The 19,219-nt window shown below is 47.2% G+C and overlaps 1 protein-coding gene, 1 long non-coding RNA gene and 1 pseudogene across 2 annotated transcripts; 1 reads left to right on the top strand and 2 right to left on the bottom strand.

The window, feature by feature from the left end:
- Nucleotides 1-2,585: 2,585 nt before the first annotated feature.
- LOC140417862 (uncharacterized) lies at nucleotides 2,586-4,339 on the bottom strand. The gene has a single exon (XM_072501303.1). The coding sequence runs from the start codon at nucleotides 3,687-3,689 to the stop codon at nucleotides 2,586-2,588; it is 1,104 nt and encodes a 367-aa protein (XP_072357404.1). The 5' UTR covers nucleotides 3,690-4,339.
- Nucleotides 4,340-4,987: 648 nt separating this feature from the next.
- Nucleotides 4,988-12,130, top strand: LOC140419434 (uncharacterized). Its single transcript, XR_011945787.1, has 2 exons — nucleotides 4,988-5,111; nucleotides 6,531-12,130. It is a non-coding gene; the product is annotated as an uncharacterized lncRNA (long non-coding RNA).
- Nucleotides 12,131-13,362: 1,232 nt separating this feature from the next.
- LOC140417861 (uncharacterized) lies at nucleotides 13,363-18,910 on the bottom strand (annotated as a pseudogene).
- Nucleotides 18,911-19,219: the final 309 nt, after the last annotated feature.

Below are 19,219 nucleotides of genomic sequence, written 5' to 3'. Positions count from 1 at the left end.
CTCAATTGGGATGTGATTAAAATCAGGGATGAAGGACATCCGGGAATGGCGCTCCATGTACGTGGGCCCCAGGCTCAAGGCCCAAATCTGAACTTTGGGACTGATTTTCACCATCCCTCGTCTCAGAGAAAATCAATTCTCCGATAAACATCTTATAAGATCTTGGTTTATTTCTAACATAAAAAGTTCGGACCAGTTGAGTCCTCCTGTGCACTCGATGGGGATTGACTTTAACAGATTTCAAATCCTCTGGATCTCAGCGTTACAACCAGAATATGTTTCAGTCGAGATTCAAATATATAAATATTGAAAAACTGAACAGAAATGGGGAAAGACAGCAGCTCGATCATCTCAAAGTGAGAAATGAATGGTCTCTGTTTCAGGTGGGACTCCTTCAGAATGAACACTTCCCACCAGCAGCACCAACCCCCCTCCCCCCCCCCCCCCCCCCCCTGTTCACTGAACATTCCTTCACCCACTCATCCTCCCATTGCACATCCACCCATGGCCCCCAGCCTGGATTCACATTCAGCATGAACTCAGTGAAAGGCTGAGCTGGCCCCGGGATGTAAGAACGGACAAGAGATGGAGGTGGTTCCAGTCAATACAGTTTGTGCATCATTGTTGAATAAAGAAACTTCATATCTTGTCAAACCCCCATTTCAGACACTTGGTGAATTACAATTTGGAGCCCAGACCCTTCCTGTTGCTTCGACTTGGTGCATCCTGTGTGGTTTCAGCAGAGGTAGGGACAGGCTGGTCACATCCCTGCTCTCACTGCCCAGAGGCTTGTGGTCTCCACCCTCTAGGTTTCAGAGCCCCCGAGGGTCCTGGGACAGACTGACCCATCTGTACCTGTGCCGGGCAGATTCAGCTGGAGACGGGGCGGCGTGTTGGGTACTGCCTGTGGGTTTGGGGACAATGGGTCTAAGGTGGGAGCTCTTTGAGTGAAGTTCCCAGTTCCATGTCTCCTTCCTCCACCACCCCTCTCCTGGACCAGCGTCACATCATTCCTCCCACTCTGCTGCTGACCAGCTTGGTGGAGATCAGTGACGTGTTGAAGTATCTGTCATCCTGTTCAAGGCAGCAGACATCACCTGCACAGCCGTCGTCATGACCTGTCTCCTTACCTTTTCCACCCAGCTTCTGTCCCTCTGTGAAGGGTCTCCGACATTTTAACCTGTTGATGGGTAAATGCCAGTTGTTGTTGTCGCTGCCTCACATTGGAAAACTCAGGAATGTCACAAAAACTCGGAAACTTCAGACCGAAGATTCTCAGCTGGAAACTTCACTTTCAGTCAGGAATAGATCACAGCTTTACACTAATCTCTGATTGGACAGCACATTTTGTAAAAAAATTCACCATCTCTTGTTCATAACTGTCAGAAATTCATTGAATGTGAATAGAATGAGCTCTCTCTGGCTCTCAGTAACAATGTTTCCACAGCAGCTTGCTGGGTGACACACACAGCACAGGCCTGTTCTCTCTGTCACAAACCCTGAAACCAGATTTCTAAACTGGAGAAGGTTGGATCTGACGACCCGAATATAAACCAACTGTCTGAGTAAAGGTTAAAAAGGTTCGACAGGAAAATCACTTTGGACAGGAAAGATTTTCAAAGTGATCGGTGCTGGATTCAGACTAACACCAAACACTCTGACTGGATCCAGAGGAAGGAGAACACAAGAGACTCCAGCCCCGGAGATCAGCTTCATCTGTCCGAGTGTCTGATCCGGGGTCAGTAAACCATTCCGAGGAGACTGTCACCTCCAGCCCCGGAGATCAGCTCCATCTGTCCCAGTGTCTGATCCGGGATCGGTAAACAATTCCGAGGAGACTGTCACCTCCAGCCCCGGAGATCAGCTCCATCTGTCCGAGTGTCTGATCCGGGATCAGTAAACCATTCTGAGGAGGCTGTCACCTCTGCCTGGAGATCAGCTCCATCTGTCCGAGTGTCTGATCCGGGATCAGTAAACCATTCCGAGGAGACTGTCACCTCCAGCCCCGGAGATCAACTCCATCTGTCCGAGTGTCTGATCCGGGATCAGTAAACTATTCCAAGGACACCGACACCTCCAGCCCCGGAGATCAGCAGCCCCCTGCTCCGGGATCAGTAAACCATTCCGAGGAGAATGTCACCTCCAGCCTCGGAGATCAGTATCTCCCTGATCCAGGACCAGTAAACCATTCTCACATGTTGTGGGTCACATCTATTTTCTGCCGATTTAGCTGATGTACCAATTCTAAACTGTTGTTTTTTCATAAACTGCTTTAAAATCACCAATGATATCGACCCCCTTTTTGGATAAACTCTGATTCCTGGACTAAAGTATTAGTTTCCAGCATTCATCATTAATCTTGTTGAGTCTAAACACAGTTGTAAAGGAGCCTTATGTCTGTATCTACGAGGTCTGAACCATGGAAGAGAGCGACTGAGGCACATTTCTTACACACCACAGGATTAACCCACACATTCAGTCCTGGATGTGATTGACAGCAGCAAAACAGCTGAATCCAATCCCTGCAGACACTCATGAAGTCGCTGGTGTTTCAGCATAAGTTGTCAGTCAGTGAATCCAATCCCTCACTCGGGGCAGGTGAACAATCTCTCTCCAGTGTGAATTTGCTGGTGTATCATTAGACTACTGTTGCTTCGAAAGCCCTGCTCACAGGCAAAACATCGAAGAGGTTTTATATCAGAGTGAATATGTTGGTGTTTCAGCAGCTTGTGTGACTGAGTGAATCGCTTCCCACACACCGAGCAGGTAAAGGGTCTCTCCCAAGTATGAATTCGCTGATACATCACTCGACCATTGCTGCTTCTAAAGCTCTGCTCACAGGCAAAACATTTAAAAGGTTTAATATCAGAGTGTATTTGTTGGTGTTTCAAGAGGTGGTATGACTGAATGAACCCCTTCCCACACACAGAGCAGGTGAATGGCCTCTCCCGAGTGGGAATTCTCTGATGGACAGTAAGTTCAGATGATCGCCTGAAGCCAGTCCCGCAGTGAGAGCATCTGAATGGTCTCTCGTCAGTGTGAACACGTTGATGACAGGTCACTTCCCCGGAAGTTGTAAAGCACTTCCCACAGTCTGGACATTTAAAAGGTCTTTCATCAGTGTGATCTCGCTGGTGTTTCTGCAGGTTTGATGTAGCAGTGAATCCCTTTCCACACAATGAGCAGGTGAATGGCTTCTCCTCACTGTGAATGTGTTGGTGTCTCAACAGATACTTTTTGCTTTTAAATTTCTTCTCACAGTCAGAACATTTGAAAGGTGTCTGATCAGTGTGAACATACTGGTGTGTCAGCAGGCTGGATGACTGAGTGAATCCCTTCCCACAGGTGGAGCAGGTGAACGGCCTCTCCCCAGTGTGACTGCGTTGATGCATTTCCAGTTCAGAAGGGTAACTGAATCCCTTCCAACAGTCCCCACATTTCCAGTTTCTCCATGGTGCCAGTGTCCTTGTGTCTCTCCAGATTGAATGACAAGTTGAACTATCGTCCACATGCAGAACACATGGACGGTTTCTCCCCACTGTGAATGGTGTGATGGTTTTTCTGTCTGTGTAACTGGTTAAATCACTTTCGACAGTCAGTTCACTGGAATACTCACTGTGTATGTGTGTCTCAGTGCTTTTCCAATCACACTTATGTTTAAAATCTTTTCCCACAAACTGAACAAACATTACTCCTTCCACATTCAAAGACCAATGATATTCAGGTTCTAAAGAATTGAGAGGTTATGTCAGATCTTGATGTTTGGTTTGAGTATTCTGTCAGTCAATCTTCTGCTTCTAATATCCCGGCCCTGGGTAACTGTTCATGTGGAGTTTGCACATTCTCCTCATGTCTGCATGGGTTTCACCTCCACAAACCAAAGATGTGCTGGTTAGGTGGATTGGCCACGCACAATTGCCCCTTAATTGGAAAAAAGAAAAATAATTAGCTGCTCAAAATTTTTATAGTGGGCAGCACAGTAGCACAAGTGGATAGCACTGTGGATTCACAGCACCAGTGTCCCAGGTTCGATTCCCCGCTGGGTCACTGTCTGTGCGGAGTCTGCATGTTCTCCCCGTGTCTGCGTGGGTTTCCTCCGGGTGCTCCGGTTTCCTCCCACAGTCCAAAGACGTGCAGGTTAGGTGGATTGGCCATGATAAATTGCCCTCAGTGACCAAAAAGGTTAGGAAGGATTATTGGGTTAGGGTGGAAATGAGGCCTTAAGTGGGTCGGTGCAGACTCGATGGGCCGAATGGCCTCCTTCTGCACTGTATGTTCTATGTTCTAATATCCTGTAAAAGAAGTTTACAAAAGCCATCACTGTCAGTCCAGGATAGAAATTCTGAACAGACAATTCTAGTTTCTCTGGAACATTTTTTCCTCTCTTGTTCCCCCAAAGCTGTAAATCCCCGTCCCACACACTCTCCCTCCTCCCTGGGATGAAATCCAAACCCATTCCACCATCTGCACCATTTATTTCCTCCACTCCCAGTTTCCTCCCTCCCTCCTTCTCTCCCTCCCTCTCCTCTGCCTGGGTTCAGTTCTCCAGCTCCTGTCTGCAGACTGACAAAAAAAAATCAATGGGTCTTATTGGGCGGTTTGGGGCCTCCACTCACCCGCCTGAGTTCAGCTTGATACCCGCACTGCGCATGCTCCAGCTCACAATGGCAGCGATTGATGGCAGGTGCCGACCAAGAGGAAGAGGGCATTCCAGGTCTGGTTTTACCAGGCCGACCGGACGCCATCTTGGGAAAGGAAGTCGGGTCTTTTGTGCTTGGAGCAGAGCGCTGCGGCGGCCATCTTTGTTAGGGATGAAGGATTGGGCGGGGCTTCCTGCCCGGTGACAGAACCCGGGTCACTCGGGCGACCGCCACCACCTTGGGAATGGTAGTCGGGTCTTTTGTTCGGGGAGCGGAGCGCTGGCGCGGCCATCTTAGTATGGGAAGAGGAAGTGGGTGGGGTTTCCATTCCGGTGACAAGGCCCCGGGTCACCCGGCGGCATCTTGTGGCGGGATTTTCTATCCGGGTCTTTCGTGAAGGACACTAAGCTGGAGCGGAGGTTGAAAAGTGTTCAGAGGAAGGTCTGAAATCAGATTTACAGCCAGATATCAGTAAGAACCACAAAGTTCACATTCAGTATGTTTGGAAAGTACAATCACAATGCTGCAAACACTCAGTTCTGAAGAATCAGATTGCATTGGAAATGTTAACTCTCTCTCTCTTCACAGAAGCTGCCAAACCTGCTGAGGATTTCCACAACTTTCTGTTTTCACTTCACATTTCCAGCTTCTGCAGTGTTTTACTCAAATTATTATGTTTCTGAAATTTTGTTACATAACCTGTTAAGAGTAAAACAATTGTCACCATTTAAATGTCCAAATCAGTGATATTTATTTATTTATTTAACTGAGCTTGGGCTATTTCGGAGCAATGTCAGAAATCGCTTCACAGAAAATATCGTGAAATCTGGAATTCTGTCAGTAGAAAATTTAAAAAACTGAGACTGATTGAAGTTTGTGAGGCGAGAGTATTAAGGGTTATAAAATGAAGGGAGCTGGGTGGGCTGAACAGACACATCAGGCATCTGCACGCTGTGGCTTAATGTCTGTGGTTGAACTGATTCTGGTTTTGTTTTAATAATCTTTATTGTCACAAGTAGTCTTACATTTGCACTGCAATGAAGTTAGTGTGAAAAGCCCCCAGTCGCCACATTCCGATGCCTGTTCGAGAACACTAAGGGAGAATTCAGAATGTCCAATTCACCTAACAGCATGTCTTTCGGGACTTGTGGGAGGAAACCGGAGCACACAGAGGAAACCCACGCAGACACAGGGAGAACGTGCAGACTCCGCACAGACAGTAACCCAAGCCGGGAATTGAACCTGGGACCCTGGCGCTGTGAAGCAACAGTGCTAACTGCTGTGCTACCCCTTAATTGGAAGAAAGGAAAGCTCCCTGATCAGTCCTGACTTCCTATTTCATTGGCAATCCATTGGGACCGTGAATAACTTGTTTCCGCTCCGAATCGATGAGTTCGGAGGTGGCTTGGCAGGGGATTTACCCTGGAAACCGGCTGCCATTGGTTGTGGAGTGAGATGCATGCAGATACGGAGAGAATGTTCAAACTCCACACAGACTGTGACTCGGGGCCGGGATCGAACCCGGGTCTTTGCCGCCTTGGAGCAGCAGTGCTAACCACTTGTGGTGCTTGGGGAGTCTTGTCCAGCCAGCAGGGTACATGTGTGGCTATCTTAGTGAAGGGATGTTGGGTAGGTGGGCTTCAGGCCCGTGACCTGGAGAGAAAATGATGGACTCATTGATTTTATTCTCAGTCTGCAAACAGAAGCTGGAGAACTAAACCAAGTCAGAGAAGTGGGAGATAGAAAACTGGGAGTGGAGGAAATAAACTTAACTGGATTCTGTATTGGGAAGAGGATTGGGGATCAAAAATGTTCCACTGAAACTGGAATTTCTGTTTCAAATTTCTATCCAGGACTTACAATAATGACATTTGTCAACTCCTTTTACAGGATAGAAGTGGATTCAAGATCTGACAGAGCCATTTGATGCATCAGGATTTTGATATGGAAGGAGAAATGTTTGTCTGTTCGGTGTGTGGGAAAAGATTTCAAACATCAGTGTGACTGGAAAAGCACTCAGAGACACATACCCGAGTGAGAGTGTGCCAGTAGGTGGACTGTGGAATGAGTTTTAACCAGTTGCAAAGCTTGAAAAATATTCACAGCGGGAGAAACATGTGTCTGTGTGGATGAAGATTTAACTGATCTTTCACCCTGGAGAGACACAAGGACTCTGGCACCATGGAGAAACGGTGGAAATGTGCGGACTGTGGGAAAGGGTTCAATTGGCCATCCCAGCTGGAAACTCATCGACGCAGTCACACTGGGGAGAGACCATTCACCTGTTCTATGTGTGGGAAGGGATTCAGAGAGTCATCCAACCTGCTGCAACACCAGCGAGTTCACAGTGACCTGAGACCTTTTAAATGCCCAGGCTGCGGGAAGTGCTATAAAAGTTCTGGGGACCTGATGTCCCATAAACGTGTTCACACTGACGAGAGACCATTCGAATGCTCTCACTGTGGGACTGGGTTCAGGAAATCATCTGAACTGACTGTACATCAGCGAATTCACACTGGGGAGAGGCCGTTCACCTGCTCCATGTGTGGGAAGGGATTCATTAATTCATCCAACCTGCTGAGACACCAGCGTATTCACTCCAATATGAGAACTTATAAATGTGCTGACTGTGAGGAGAGCTTTAAAAGCAGCGACAATCTGCTGAGACATCGACGCACTCACAGTGGAGAGAGGCCATTTATCTGCTCTGTGTGTGGGAAGGCATTCACTCGATCAGCCGCATTGCTGACACACCAGCGAGTTCACAGTGGAGAGAGGCCATTCTCGTGCTCTGTGTGTGGGAAGGGATTCACTTGTTCATCCCACCTGCTGAAACACCAACGCACTCACACTGGAGAGAGGCCGTTCACCTGCTCCGAGTGTGGGAAGAGATTCACTGCTTCATCCCACCTGCTGACACACCAACGTACTCACACTGGGGAGAGACTTTTCACCTGTCCAGTGTGTGGAAAAGGATTCACTCAGTCGTCTAACCTGCTGACACACCAACGGGTTCACAGGTGAAAGCAGAGATTGGATTCTTGTTTATTGCTGCTGTAATCACATTGAGGATTGAATGTGTGGGTTAATCCTGAGGTGTGTAAGAAATGTGTCCCAGCCGCTCTCTCTCGGGTTCAGAGCTCCGAGACACGGAACACAAGCTCCTTTACAACTGTGTTCAGAGTCAGGGAGAGCAATGGTGAATGCTGGAAACCTGCTGTCAGATCAGAGATTGGTGTAAAACTGGGATCTGTTCCTGACTGAAAGTGAAACAGCAGCTTCAAGTTTATAATCTGAAACTTTAACATCATAAAATGTCCCAAGCTGTTTCACAGGTTATTAAATGTTTGATCAGGTGGCATGTGGCACAGTGGTTAGCACTGGGACTACAGCACTGAGGAGCTGGGTTTGAATCCCAGCCCTGGGGTCACTGTCTATGTCGAGTTTGCACATTCTCCCCCCACAACCCAAAGATATGCAGGGTAGGTGGATTGGCTACGCTAAATTGTCCCTTAATTGGAAAAAAAATAATAATTGGGTGCTCTAAATTTATTTTATATAAATAAAACGTTTGATCAAAGGGATAGATTTTCAGAAGTATCTTAAAAGGAGGAGAGAAGTTTGGGGAAGGTATTCCGGATCTCGGCAGCTGAAAGCACGGCTGCCAATGGTGGAGGGATGGATGTGGGTGGGGGATGAGGAAGGTGTCAGTAATTGGAGCAAGTAATTAGAAAAGCTAATAAAATGTGATTGTTGTGATTATTGAGGTTAAGCTGCAGCTGAACAGGGCACAGAGAGACCCCAGCAGCAGCATTGTGAACAGCACTGAGAGACCCCAGCAGCAACATTGTGAACAGCACTGAGAGACCCCAGCAGCATCATTGTGAACAGCACTGAGAGACCCCAGCAGCAACATTGTGAACAGCACTGAGAGACCCCAGCAGCAACATTGTGAACAGCACTGAGAGACCCCAGCAGCATCATTGTGAACAGCACTGAGAGACCCCAGCAGCATCATTGTGAACAGCACTGTGAGACCCCAGCAGCAACATTGTGAACAGCACTGAGAGACACCAGCAGCAACATTGTGAACAGCACTGAGAGACCCCAGCAGCAGCATTGTGAACAGCACTGAGAGACCCCAGCAGCAGCATTGTGAACAGCACTGAGAGACCCCAGCAGCAACATTGTGAACAGCACTGAGAGACACCAGCAGCAGCATTGTGAACAGCACTGAGAGACCCCAGCAGCATCATTGTGAACAGCACTGTGAGACCCCAGCAGCAACATTGTGAACAGCACTGAGAGACCCCAGCAGCAGCATTGTGAACAGCACTGAGAGACCCCAGCAGCAGCATTGTGAACAGCACTGAGAGACCCCAGCAGCAGCATTGTGAACAGCACTGAGAGACCCCAGCAGCAACATTGTGAACAGCACTGAGAGACACCAGCAGCAGCATTGTGAACCGCACTGAGAGACCCCAGCAGCAGCATTGTGAACAGCACTGAGAGGCCCCAGCAGCAACATTGTGAACAGCACTGAGAGACCCCAGCAGCAGCATTGTGAACAGCACTGAGAGACCCCAGCAGCAGCATTGTGAACAGCACTGAGAGACCCCAGCAGCAACATTGTGAACAGCACTGAGAGACCCCAGCAGCAACATTGTGAACAGCACTGAGAGACCCCAGCAGCAACATTGTGAACAGCACTGAGAGACCCCAGCAGCAACATTGTGAACAGCACTGAGAGACCCCAGCAGCAGCATTGTGAACACCAATGAGAGACCCCAGCAGCAACATTGTGAACAGCACTGAGAGACCCCAGCAGCAGCATTGTGAACAGCACTGAGAGACCCTAGCAGCAGCATTGTGAACAGTATTGGTCTCCTTACTGAAGGAAATATGTAAATGCAGTAGAATCAGAATCAGTTCAGAGATGGTTCACGAGACGGATTCCAGGAATGGGCTGGTTGCCTTCTGAGGAAAGGTTGGAGAGGTTAGGTTTATATCTACTGGTGTTTAGAAGAGTAAATGGCAAATTGGTCGATCCTTTCAGATCCTGAGTTTTACTGGGTGGGTGTGGTGAGGATGTTTCTTGTCGGAGAATCGAACTCAGGGTCACTATTTAAAACAAAGGAGTCACTCATTTAAGATGGAGCTGAGGAGATTTTATTTCTCACCGTGGGTTGAGAGTCTCTGGAACCCTCGCCTTCAAAAGGCAATAAAAGCAGAATCTTTGAATATCTTTAAGATACAGTTAGATATGTTCTTGATCAACATGGAGATGAAAGTTTATCCAGGAGTGGGCAGGAATGTGGGGCTGAGGTTACAATCAGATCAGTCATTATCTTATTGAATGGCGGAGCAGACTCAAGGGGCCGAGTGGCCAACTCCTGCTCCTATTTCATATGTTTGAAGAATTGGAGGCTGAAGGAGTTTCCAGAGACTGTGTCATGGAGATTGGCTGCCTCCATGGTGTCCTCAAGCCCCATGTTTACCCTGCCTGCATACGATGACAGGCCCGGAGTAAGGGTTTCACCGGCCACTATCGTATGAGTGGGAGTCAGGGCAGATCATGAGGCAGGGCTTCTTCCCCAGTGCCAGGCCCAGGTTACCCAGCTAACCGGCTGCCATCTTGGCATGAGTGGCCATCTTTGTGAGGAAAGAGGGAGTGGGCGGGACTTCAGAAACACACTGGTCTGAGCAGCATTTTAAAACAGAATTCACTTCCCCAGAGAGCAGGGCGGCTGGGTCACCGGCTGAGTTAGTAACTCTGATATTTGATCCACTGGGCAGTCATAGGTTATGGGGACGGGGAGAGAAGTGGAATGAAGGGCAGAATCAGATCAGCCTGAGGGGCTGAATGGCCCACGCTGTTGCCATTTCATATGACCTTATAAAGCTGGCACTGTTCAGCGAGCGGGGCAAGTGTGTGACCATCTTGGTGAGGGAACAGAGTGGGTGGAGTTTCAACAACCCAGTGACCAGCGGAGAAAATGATTGAAGGAGAGTTTGTGAGACGGAGTTAAATGGGAATCAAGAGAGGAAAAAAATACCGAACAGAAACGAGAATTGTCTGCTCTGAATTGCTGCCCTCTACTGACAGTGGGAACTTCTGTAAACTCCTTTTACAGGGAAATGGAAATTGCTTATTGTCACGAGTAGGCTTCAAATGAAGTTACTGTGAAAAGACCCGCCACATTCCAGCGCCTGTTCGGGGAGGCTGGAACGGGAATTGAACCCGCGCTGCTGGCCTTGTTCTGCTTCACAAGCCAGCTGCTCAGCCCACTGTGCTAAACCAGCCCCATATCAGAAAGGTATCAGAAAGGGAGGATTTTAAGATCTTTAAGAGTCATGCTACTCATCAGGACTTGAATATCATCGACTTGCAATGTGGAAGGAGAAATATTTGTCTGTTCTGTCTGTGGGAAAGGATTTGAAACATCAGTGTGACTGGAAAAGCACCGAGACGCACATACCCGAGTGAGTGTTCCTGTGAACGGACTGTGGAAAGAGATTTAACCAATAACACAGCCTGAAAAACCATCACACCATTCACAGCAGGGAGTAATCCCAGGTTTCCTCCAACCAGGAGAGACACAAGGACACCGGGACCATGGAGAAACTCTGGAAATGTAGAGATTGTGGGAAGAGATTCAGTTACCATCACAGCTGGAAAACCATAGACAGTCACACCGGTAAAAGGAAAATTATCTGCTCCGTGTTTCTCAGTCATTCTCCCCCAGTCACACCAGCTAGTTCACGCTGAGGAGACCTTTCAGCTGAATTTCCTGTGAAAGAGGTTCAGGTGTTCATCTAACCTCACTGCACACCAGCGAATTCACACTGGGAAGAGACTGTTAAACTGCTGTGTGTGTGGGATGGGATTCACTCAGACAACTACTCTGCTGATACATCAGTGAGTTCACACTGGGGAGAGACCGTTAAACTGCTCCGTGTGTGGGAAGAGATTCACTCAGTTAAACAACATGCAGAGACATCAGTAAAGTCACTAGTGAGAAGACATTCATATGCTCGGTCTGTGGGAATGGATTCAGTCACTCATGTAACCTGCTGACACACCAGTGTATTCACACTGGAGAGAGGCCGTTCGCCTGCTGTGTGTGTGAAGGGATTCACTCAGTCACAACACCTGGTGACACACCAGAGAATTCACACCGGGGAGAGGCCGTTCACTTGCTCAGTGTGTGGGAAGGGATTCACTTGGTCACAATACCTGGTGGTACACCAGCAGGTACATAAGTGACTGCGGTGTTGGGATTCTGCTGTTAATCACATCCAGGATTGACAGTCTGACAATATTTACTTTCTTCCTTCTAATGTTATCTGGCTGGAGTTTAATATTCCAGATATATCGCTGCTTTTTGTAATGGCAGTGTCCATTTTAAAAGCATCATCTGTGATCTTACTCCTCAATTCAAGAACTTCCAAAGGAACAGTGAACAATAAAATTATTAATTTTTACTCCACTCCTGAATTAGTCTTTTGTATAAACTCTACAATTCAGTGGCTGAACGCTTCCTCTGATTAACATCTTCAATTAGAAAATGCTGTGGGAACGGTAGTACAGTGGTTAGCACAGTTGCTTCACAGCACCAGGGAGCCAGGTTAGATTCCTGGCTTGGGTCACTGTCCGTGCGGAGTCTGCATGTTGTCCCGTGTCTGCATGGGTTTCCTCCGGGTGCTCCGGTTTCCTCCCACAAGTCCTGAAAGACGTGCTGTTAGGTGAATTGGACATTCTGAATTCTCCCTCAGTGTACCCAAACAGGTGCCGGAATGTGGCGACGAGGGGCTTGTCACAGTAACTTCATTGCAGTGTTAATGTAAGCCTACTTGTGACAATAAAAGATTATTTTATTTTTAAATATTTTCCTGTTAAGAGTTCCTTGACAAAACAGAACATGGTAAAAAAAAACTCACAGAAAGTTACTTGAGGATCAAAGACAACCAGAGTAACAGGATGTTCACAATATTCTGGGTCCCAAATGGATTCCCTTCAGCTCCTCTCTACCCTGTTCCCGTGACTTCCCGCTTTGGATACAGGGGCGCTGAACCCTGGGGGGTCACATCACCATCAGCCCATCACCGTTCCAGCCCCTGCCCCTGATTGGCTGGAGGTCCAGTTCCGAGTCAGTCCTCCAGCATCTTCCTGTCTCTATTAGTGCGAATCCCATGGCAGTTTCCCACTGGGGTGCGGGCCCCGTTGTTATTCTCAGCTAAATTCAGCCCTCCGCTCCATCACTTCACTGTCATTGACATGAGCAATAGAGACAGAAAGATGCCCGAGGCTCGAATTGGAAGACAAAATTTGTGGATTAAGATCTCCATAAAGAACATAGAACATACAGTGCAGAAGGAGGCCATTTGGCCCATCGAGTCTGCACCGACCCACTTAAGCCCTCACTTCCACCCTATCCCTGTAACCCAATAAGCCCTCCTAACCTTTTTGGTCACGAAGGGCAATTTATCGTGGCCAATCCACCTAACCGGCACATCTTTGGACTGTGGGAGGAAACCGGAGCAAACCCACGCAGCCACGGGGAGAAGGTGCAGACTCCGCACAGACAGTGACCCAGCGGGGAATCGATCCTGGGACCTTGGCGCTGTGAAGCCACAGTGCTATCCACTTGTGCTACCGTGCTGCCCAAAGGTCAGCAACTTCTTAGAAAAAAAATCAAATTCTAAGTCAACACAACGGGACTTCAAGTTTTATGACTTTTAATGCAACAAACAAACTAGAAGCTACTTTAACTCGGAAACCTACTCAGTAAACTATAAAGTGGAACTTTGCCCTTTTACACAATCTAAAACGCATTTCCTGATTATAGTTTAGTCTGCCCTGGAAGTCGAAACTTAATTGTCTCAGAATCAGTCCAAAGTGATGATTCATTCCCGAGGATTTACTTCCGTTCTTTTCACAGTCTGGCAGCCTTTAATCCCAGAACTGTCTTTCACAGGGAAAGATTAGCCAGCTGCCAGAAAACCGAGTGTCGGCACAAATAGGCCATTTTCTGGTTGGCAAGATGTAATGAGCGGTGTGTCACAGGGATCAGTGCTGGAGCCTCAACGTTTCACAATTCATATCAATGACTTTGATGATGGGACCAAAGGTATGGTCACTGAGTTTGTTGATGATGCAGGAAAAAAGGAAAATGAGGTGGTGTTGCTCGGATAAGGGATGGCATCAAAACATTAGTAAAGGTGGATCTCAGATCAGGAATACAAAACGTGAAGGGCAGCACAGTGGCGGTGGTTAGCACTGCTGCCTCATGGCGCCGAGGTCCCAGGTTCGATCCCAGCTCTGGGTCATTGTCCGTGTGGAGTTTGCACATTCTCCCCGTATCTGCGTGAGTTTCGCCCCCACAAACCAAATATGTACAGGTCGGTAGATTGGCAACGCTAAATTGCCTCTTATTCCGGGAAAAAAAAAAGGAATACAAAATGTGGAATCTGTTTGGGTGGAGCCAAGAAACAGCAAGAGGCAGGAAATATTGGGAAGAACTGCTCATCAGATTGGATTTGGGTTTATCACGTACCGAGGTACAGTGAAAAGTATTGTTCTGCATACAGATCTTTCCATACATGTAAAACATAGGACATACAATAGATGCACAATGTAAATACGATAGATACACAATGTAAATACATAGACAGCAGATGAAGTGTAGTACTATTCAGTACAGAAGATGTATGAAGAGATCAGATCAGTCCATAAGAGGGTCATTCAGGAGTCTGGTAACAGCGGGGAAGAAGCTGTTTTTGAATCTGTTTGTGTGTGTTCTTAGGCATCTGTATCGCCTGCTCGATGGAAGAGGTTGGAAGAGCGAATAAACCAGATGGCAGGGGTCTGATTATGCTGCCCGCTTTCCCCAGGCAGTGGGAGGTGTAGATGGATCTATGGATGGGAGGCAGGTTTGTGTGATGGACAAGGCTGTGTTCACGACTCTCAAGTTTCTTACGGTCTTGGGCTGAGCAATTGCCATACCAGGCTGCGATGCAGCCAGGTAGGATGCTTTCTATACATCTGTAAAAATTGGTAATAGTCAATGTGGACATGTCGAATTTCCTTAGTTTCCTGAGGAAGAATAGGCGCTGTTGTGCTTTCTTGATCATAGCGTCGATGTGTGTGCACCAGGACAGATTGTTCGTGATGTGCACACCGAGAAATCTGAAGCTGTCAACCATCTCCATCTTGGCACCATTGATGCAGACGGGTCTGTGCGACACTTCCTGAAGTCAATGACCAGCTCCTTAGTTTTGCTGACGTTGAGGGAGAGATTGATGTCATTGCACCACTCCACTAGTTTGTCTGTCTCCCTCCTGTACTCTGACTCATCGTTGTTCAAGATCAAAACAGTAGGGGTAGTGTGGGACATGGTATTAATCAGGAGATTAGAGAAGCATGTAGCATGGGTAAAAAGGTAATGGGTGATTTCAATCTGCATATAGACTGGGTAAACCTAATGGGCACTGATGCTGTGGAGGACAAGTTTCTGGAGTGTGTTAGGGAAGGTTTTCTAGAGCAGTAAGTTGAGGAAATGACTAGAGAACAGGCTCTTGTTGATCTAATATTATGCAATGATAAAGGGCTAATTGATAATCGTGCTGGAAAACAACCTTTAGGGATGAGTGACCAGAATATTGAATATGAGGTATTCCAATCTGAAGCCAGGGTATTAAGTTTGAAGAAAATTATGAAGGTAGAAGGGGCAAATTAGCTGAGGTGGATTGGGGTAAATACATTAAAAGGTGTGACAGTCCACAGGCAATGGATAGACTTTCAATCATTATTACACAGTTTACATTCCTTCAAGGCACAAGAACCCCAAAACGACAGAGAACCATGACGACCAGAGGAAGTGAAGTTTTGTATAAGATTGAAAGAAAAGGCCGATAAAGTTATCTGAAATAGGAATAAACCTGAGGATTGGGAGGATTTTAGAATACAGCAAAGGACCAAGACACTGAGACAGCGAGGGAGAATAGAATATGAATATGAACTCGCAAAATACATAAAAATGGACTGTAAAAGTTTCTATAAGTACGTAAAAAGGCAACGTTTAGCTAAGACAAAGGATTGTCCGACACAGATAGAGTCAGGAGAATTTATCGGGCAGCACGGTAACACAGTGGATAGCACAGTTGCTTCACAGCACCAGGGTCCCAGGTTCGATCCCCTGCTGGGTCACTGTCTGCGCAGAGTCTGCACATTCTCCCCGTGTGTGCGTGGGTTTCTTCCGGGTGCTCCGGTTTCCTCCCACAGTCCAAAGACGTGCAGGTTAGGTGGATTGGCCACGTTAAATTGCCCTTAATGTCCAAAAAGGTTGGGAGGGGTTACTGGGTTAGGGTGGAAGTGAGGGCCTAAGTGGGTCAGTGCAGACTCGATGGGCCGAATGGTCTCCTTCTGCACTGTATGTTCTATAATGAGGAATAGAGATCTCTACAGCCACCTCGTTCAACGCTCTGGGATGTCGATCATTAGCTTTTGGGGATTTATTCACTTTCAGCCCCATTAATTTCTCCAGTACGACTTTTTCACCAATACTAATCTCTGCCAGTCCCTTGGTTCTCTGGTGTTTTGGGGACAATTTCTGTATCTTCCTCTGTGAAGTCAGACACACATTGTTTAGTTTCTCTGCCATTTCCTTACTCCCCATTATAAACTCTCCTGTCTCTGCCTGGAATGGACCCACATTGGTCTTTGCTAATCTTTTCCTTTTCACATTCCTGGAGAAACTTTTCCAGTGGGTTTTTATGTTTCTCACCAGTTTGCTCTCATATTCAATTTTCTCTCTCTCTTTATCAGTTTCTTGGTCCTCCTCTTCTGAATTCTGAAAAAGTTCCCAATCCTCAGGTTTACTACTATTTCGACCATGTTATGAGCCTCTTCCATTGATCGAATGGAACCTAACTTTTCTTGTTAGCCAAGGTTGCATCACTTTTACACAAAGGAATCTATATCTGTTGTATACATGTGAAATAAAAGTCACATACATCCCAGAGCACCATAGGCTGCTCTCCCCTTTGACAGAGAGAGAGCTGACTGGAGGTGATTTAACCCGAGGGTCAGCACACCTCAGGCGAGGGGCCTGGTTGAGAAGGCGGGGCTTTCATGAATAAACTCAGTACGGGAGTTGAATCCTCCCTGTTGGCCTTGCTCTGCATCACGAACCAGTCGTCCACTGAACTGAGCTAACCGACCCCTGATAAATATGTAATAATTCCTTAAATATTAGGTACTCCTTGTACCAATCAGTTTCCCAGTCCACCTCAGACAACTTGCCCCTCATATCAGAATAGTTTTCTTCTGTGAGGAACACCCAGATAAATTAAACAAAAGAACCATGTAACTGCCATGGTTCATCTCCATGGCAACGTGGCACACTTTTGGGGGGGTTGCAAACTAAAATGGGAACAAATATCTTCAAACTTCCAAACACCCTTTCACTCTGTGATCCTTGTGCAATTTGAAGTCAGGTATTAGCAACAAGGCTCAAAGAGCATCAGCCCACTGGAGGCAAAGTGGTGAGACCGGCCAGTCCAGCAGAAAGAAACCCTCCGACCATCCCCACTGACCACCTGTCAGAATGAACAAAATGCAGTCCTGGATGTAGAGCAGAAACAATAACCGCAGAATCCAACCCGTGTAATCGATTGTGGAATTGTTGGTGTCACAGCAGGTGTGGTGAAACATGCAATCCTGTCTCACATTGAGAAGTGGATGCTCTCTCCCCAGTGTGAACTCGCTGGTGTCTCCGCAGGTTGGATAACTGAGTAAATCCTTTCCCACACTGAGAGCAGGTGAATGGCCTCTCCCCCGTATGAACTCGCTGATGTGTCTGCAGGTTGGAGAACTGAGTAAATCCTTTCCCACATGGACAGCAAGTGAATGGCCGCTCCCCAGTGTGAACTCGCTGATGTTTCCTCAGGGTAGATGAATCACTTAATCCCTTCCCACACTGCGGGCAGGAAAGCCACCTCTCCCCAGTGTGAACTCGCTGATGTTTCCGCAGGTTGGATGAATCACTGAATCACTTCCCACACTGAGAGCAGGTTAATGGCCTCTCCCCAGTGTGAACTCGCTGATGTCTCTGCATGTTCGAAGAATCAATGAATCCCTTCCCACACTGAGAACAGGTGAACAGCTTCTCCCCAGTGTGAACTCGCTGGTGTGTCTGCAGGTTGGATGAACAACTGAATCCCTTCCCACACTGAGAGCAGGTGAATGGCCTCTCCCCAGTGTGAACTTGCTGATGTTTCCGCAGGGTTGATGAACCCCTGAATCCTTTCCCACACTGGGTGCAGGTGAACGGCTTCTACCCAGTGTGAACTCGTTGATGTCTCTCCATGTTGGAAAATTCACTGAATCCCTTCCCACACTGAGAGCAGGAGAATGGCCACTCCCCAGTATGAAGTTGCTGATGTGTCTTCAAGTGGGATAACCGAGTGAATCCCTTCCCACACTGAGAGCAAGTGAACGGCGTCTCCCCAGTGTGAACTTGCTAATGTCTCTGCAGGTGGTGCAACTGAGTGAATCCCTTCCCACACTGAGAGCAGGCGTACGGCCTCTCCCCAGTGTGACTGCGTCGATGAATTTCCAACACAGATGGGGAACAGTATCCCTTTCCACAGTCCCCACATTTCCACGGTTTCCCCATGTTTTGGGTCTCCTTGTGTCTCTCCAAGTTGGACAATCAGAGGAAGCCTCATCCATACACAGCACGGCACGGTAGCACAGTGATTATCACTGCTGCTTCAATAGTCCCGAAAGACGTGCTATCAGGTAATTTGGATGTTCTGATTTCTCATCTGTGTACCCGAACAGGCGCCAGAGTGTGGCGACCCAGGGCATTTAACAGTAACTTCATTGCAGTGTTAGTAAGCCTACTTGTGACAATAAAGATTATTATTAAATTAAAGTACAGCCTTGCCTCTTTGTGAGTTCCACAGTCAGTTCACTGGAACAATCTCACTCCGGTAAGTGTGTCTCGGTGCTTTTCCAGTCACAATGATGTTTGAAATCTTTTCCCACAGAGAGAACAGGAAACATTTCTCCTACATTGAAAGACCGATGATATTCAATTGAATTGAGTGATTCTGTTAAATCTTGATGTGATGTTTAGTTTGAGATTTCTTTCTGCAAATTCTCCTCTTCTAACACTGCAAAAAAAAATGGAGGAAAATGACACAATGTGATGTATGATTCTATAACTCTATACAATGAATGATGACATTTTGTTGATCACCATTACGGAGTTTAGATTTCAATTGCAATTAATGAACACTCATTAAATTTCAGCAGTTCTCCGCTGTTCCCAGAGTTTTCAAGAAATAGATATTTTATAGCAGCAGTTAGATGTCGCACTTGGATCAAAGGATATGGAGGGGAAGGCAGGATGAGGCTATTGATTTGGATGATCAGCCAGAATAATAATGAATGGTGCTGCAGGCTCGAAGGCCTTCCTACTGCTCCTATTTACTACATTTCGATTAGCCTGAGTTCCTGGGTGACACATTCAGCGCTATTACCACTGCTCCACCATCTCCCCCAGAGTGAC

Source organism: Scyliorhinus torazame, chromosome 5 (assembly GCF_047496885.1).
Source record: "Scyliorhinus torazame isolate Kashiwa2021f chromosome 5, sScyTor2.1, whole genome shotgun sequence".
Taxonomy (NCBI): Eukaryota; Metazoa; Chordata; class Chondrichthyes; order Carcharhiniformes; family Scyliorhinidae; genus Scyliorhinus; species Scyliorhinus torazame.
This window is presented reverse-complemented; position numbering and strand designations above follow the sequence as displayed.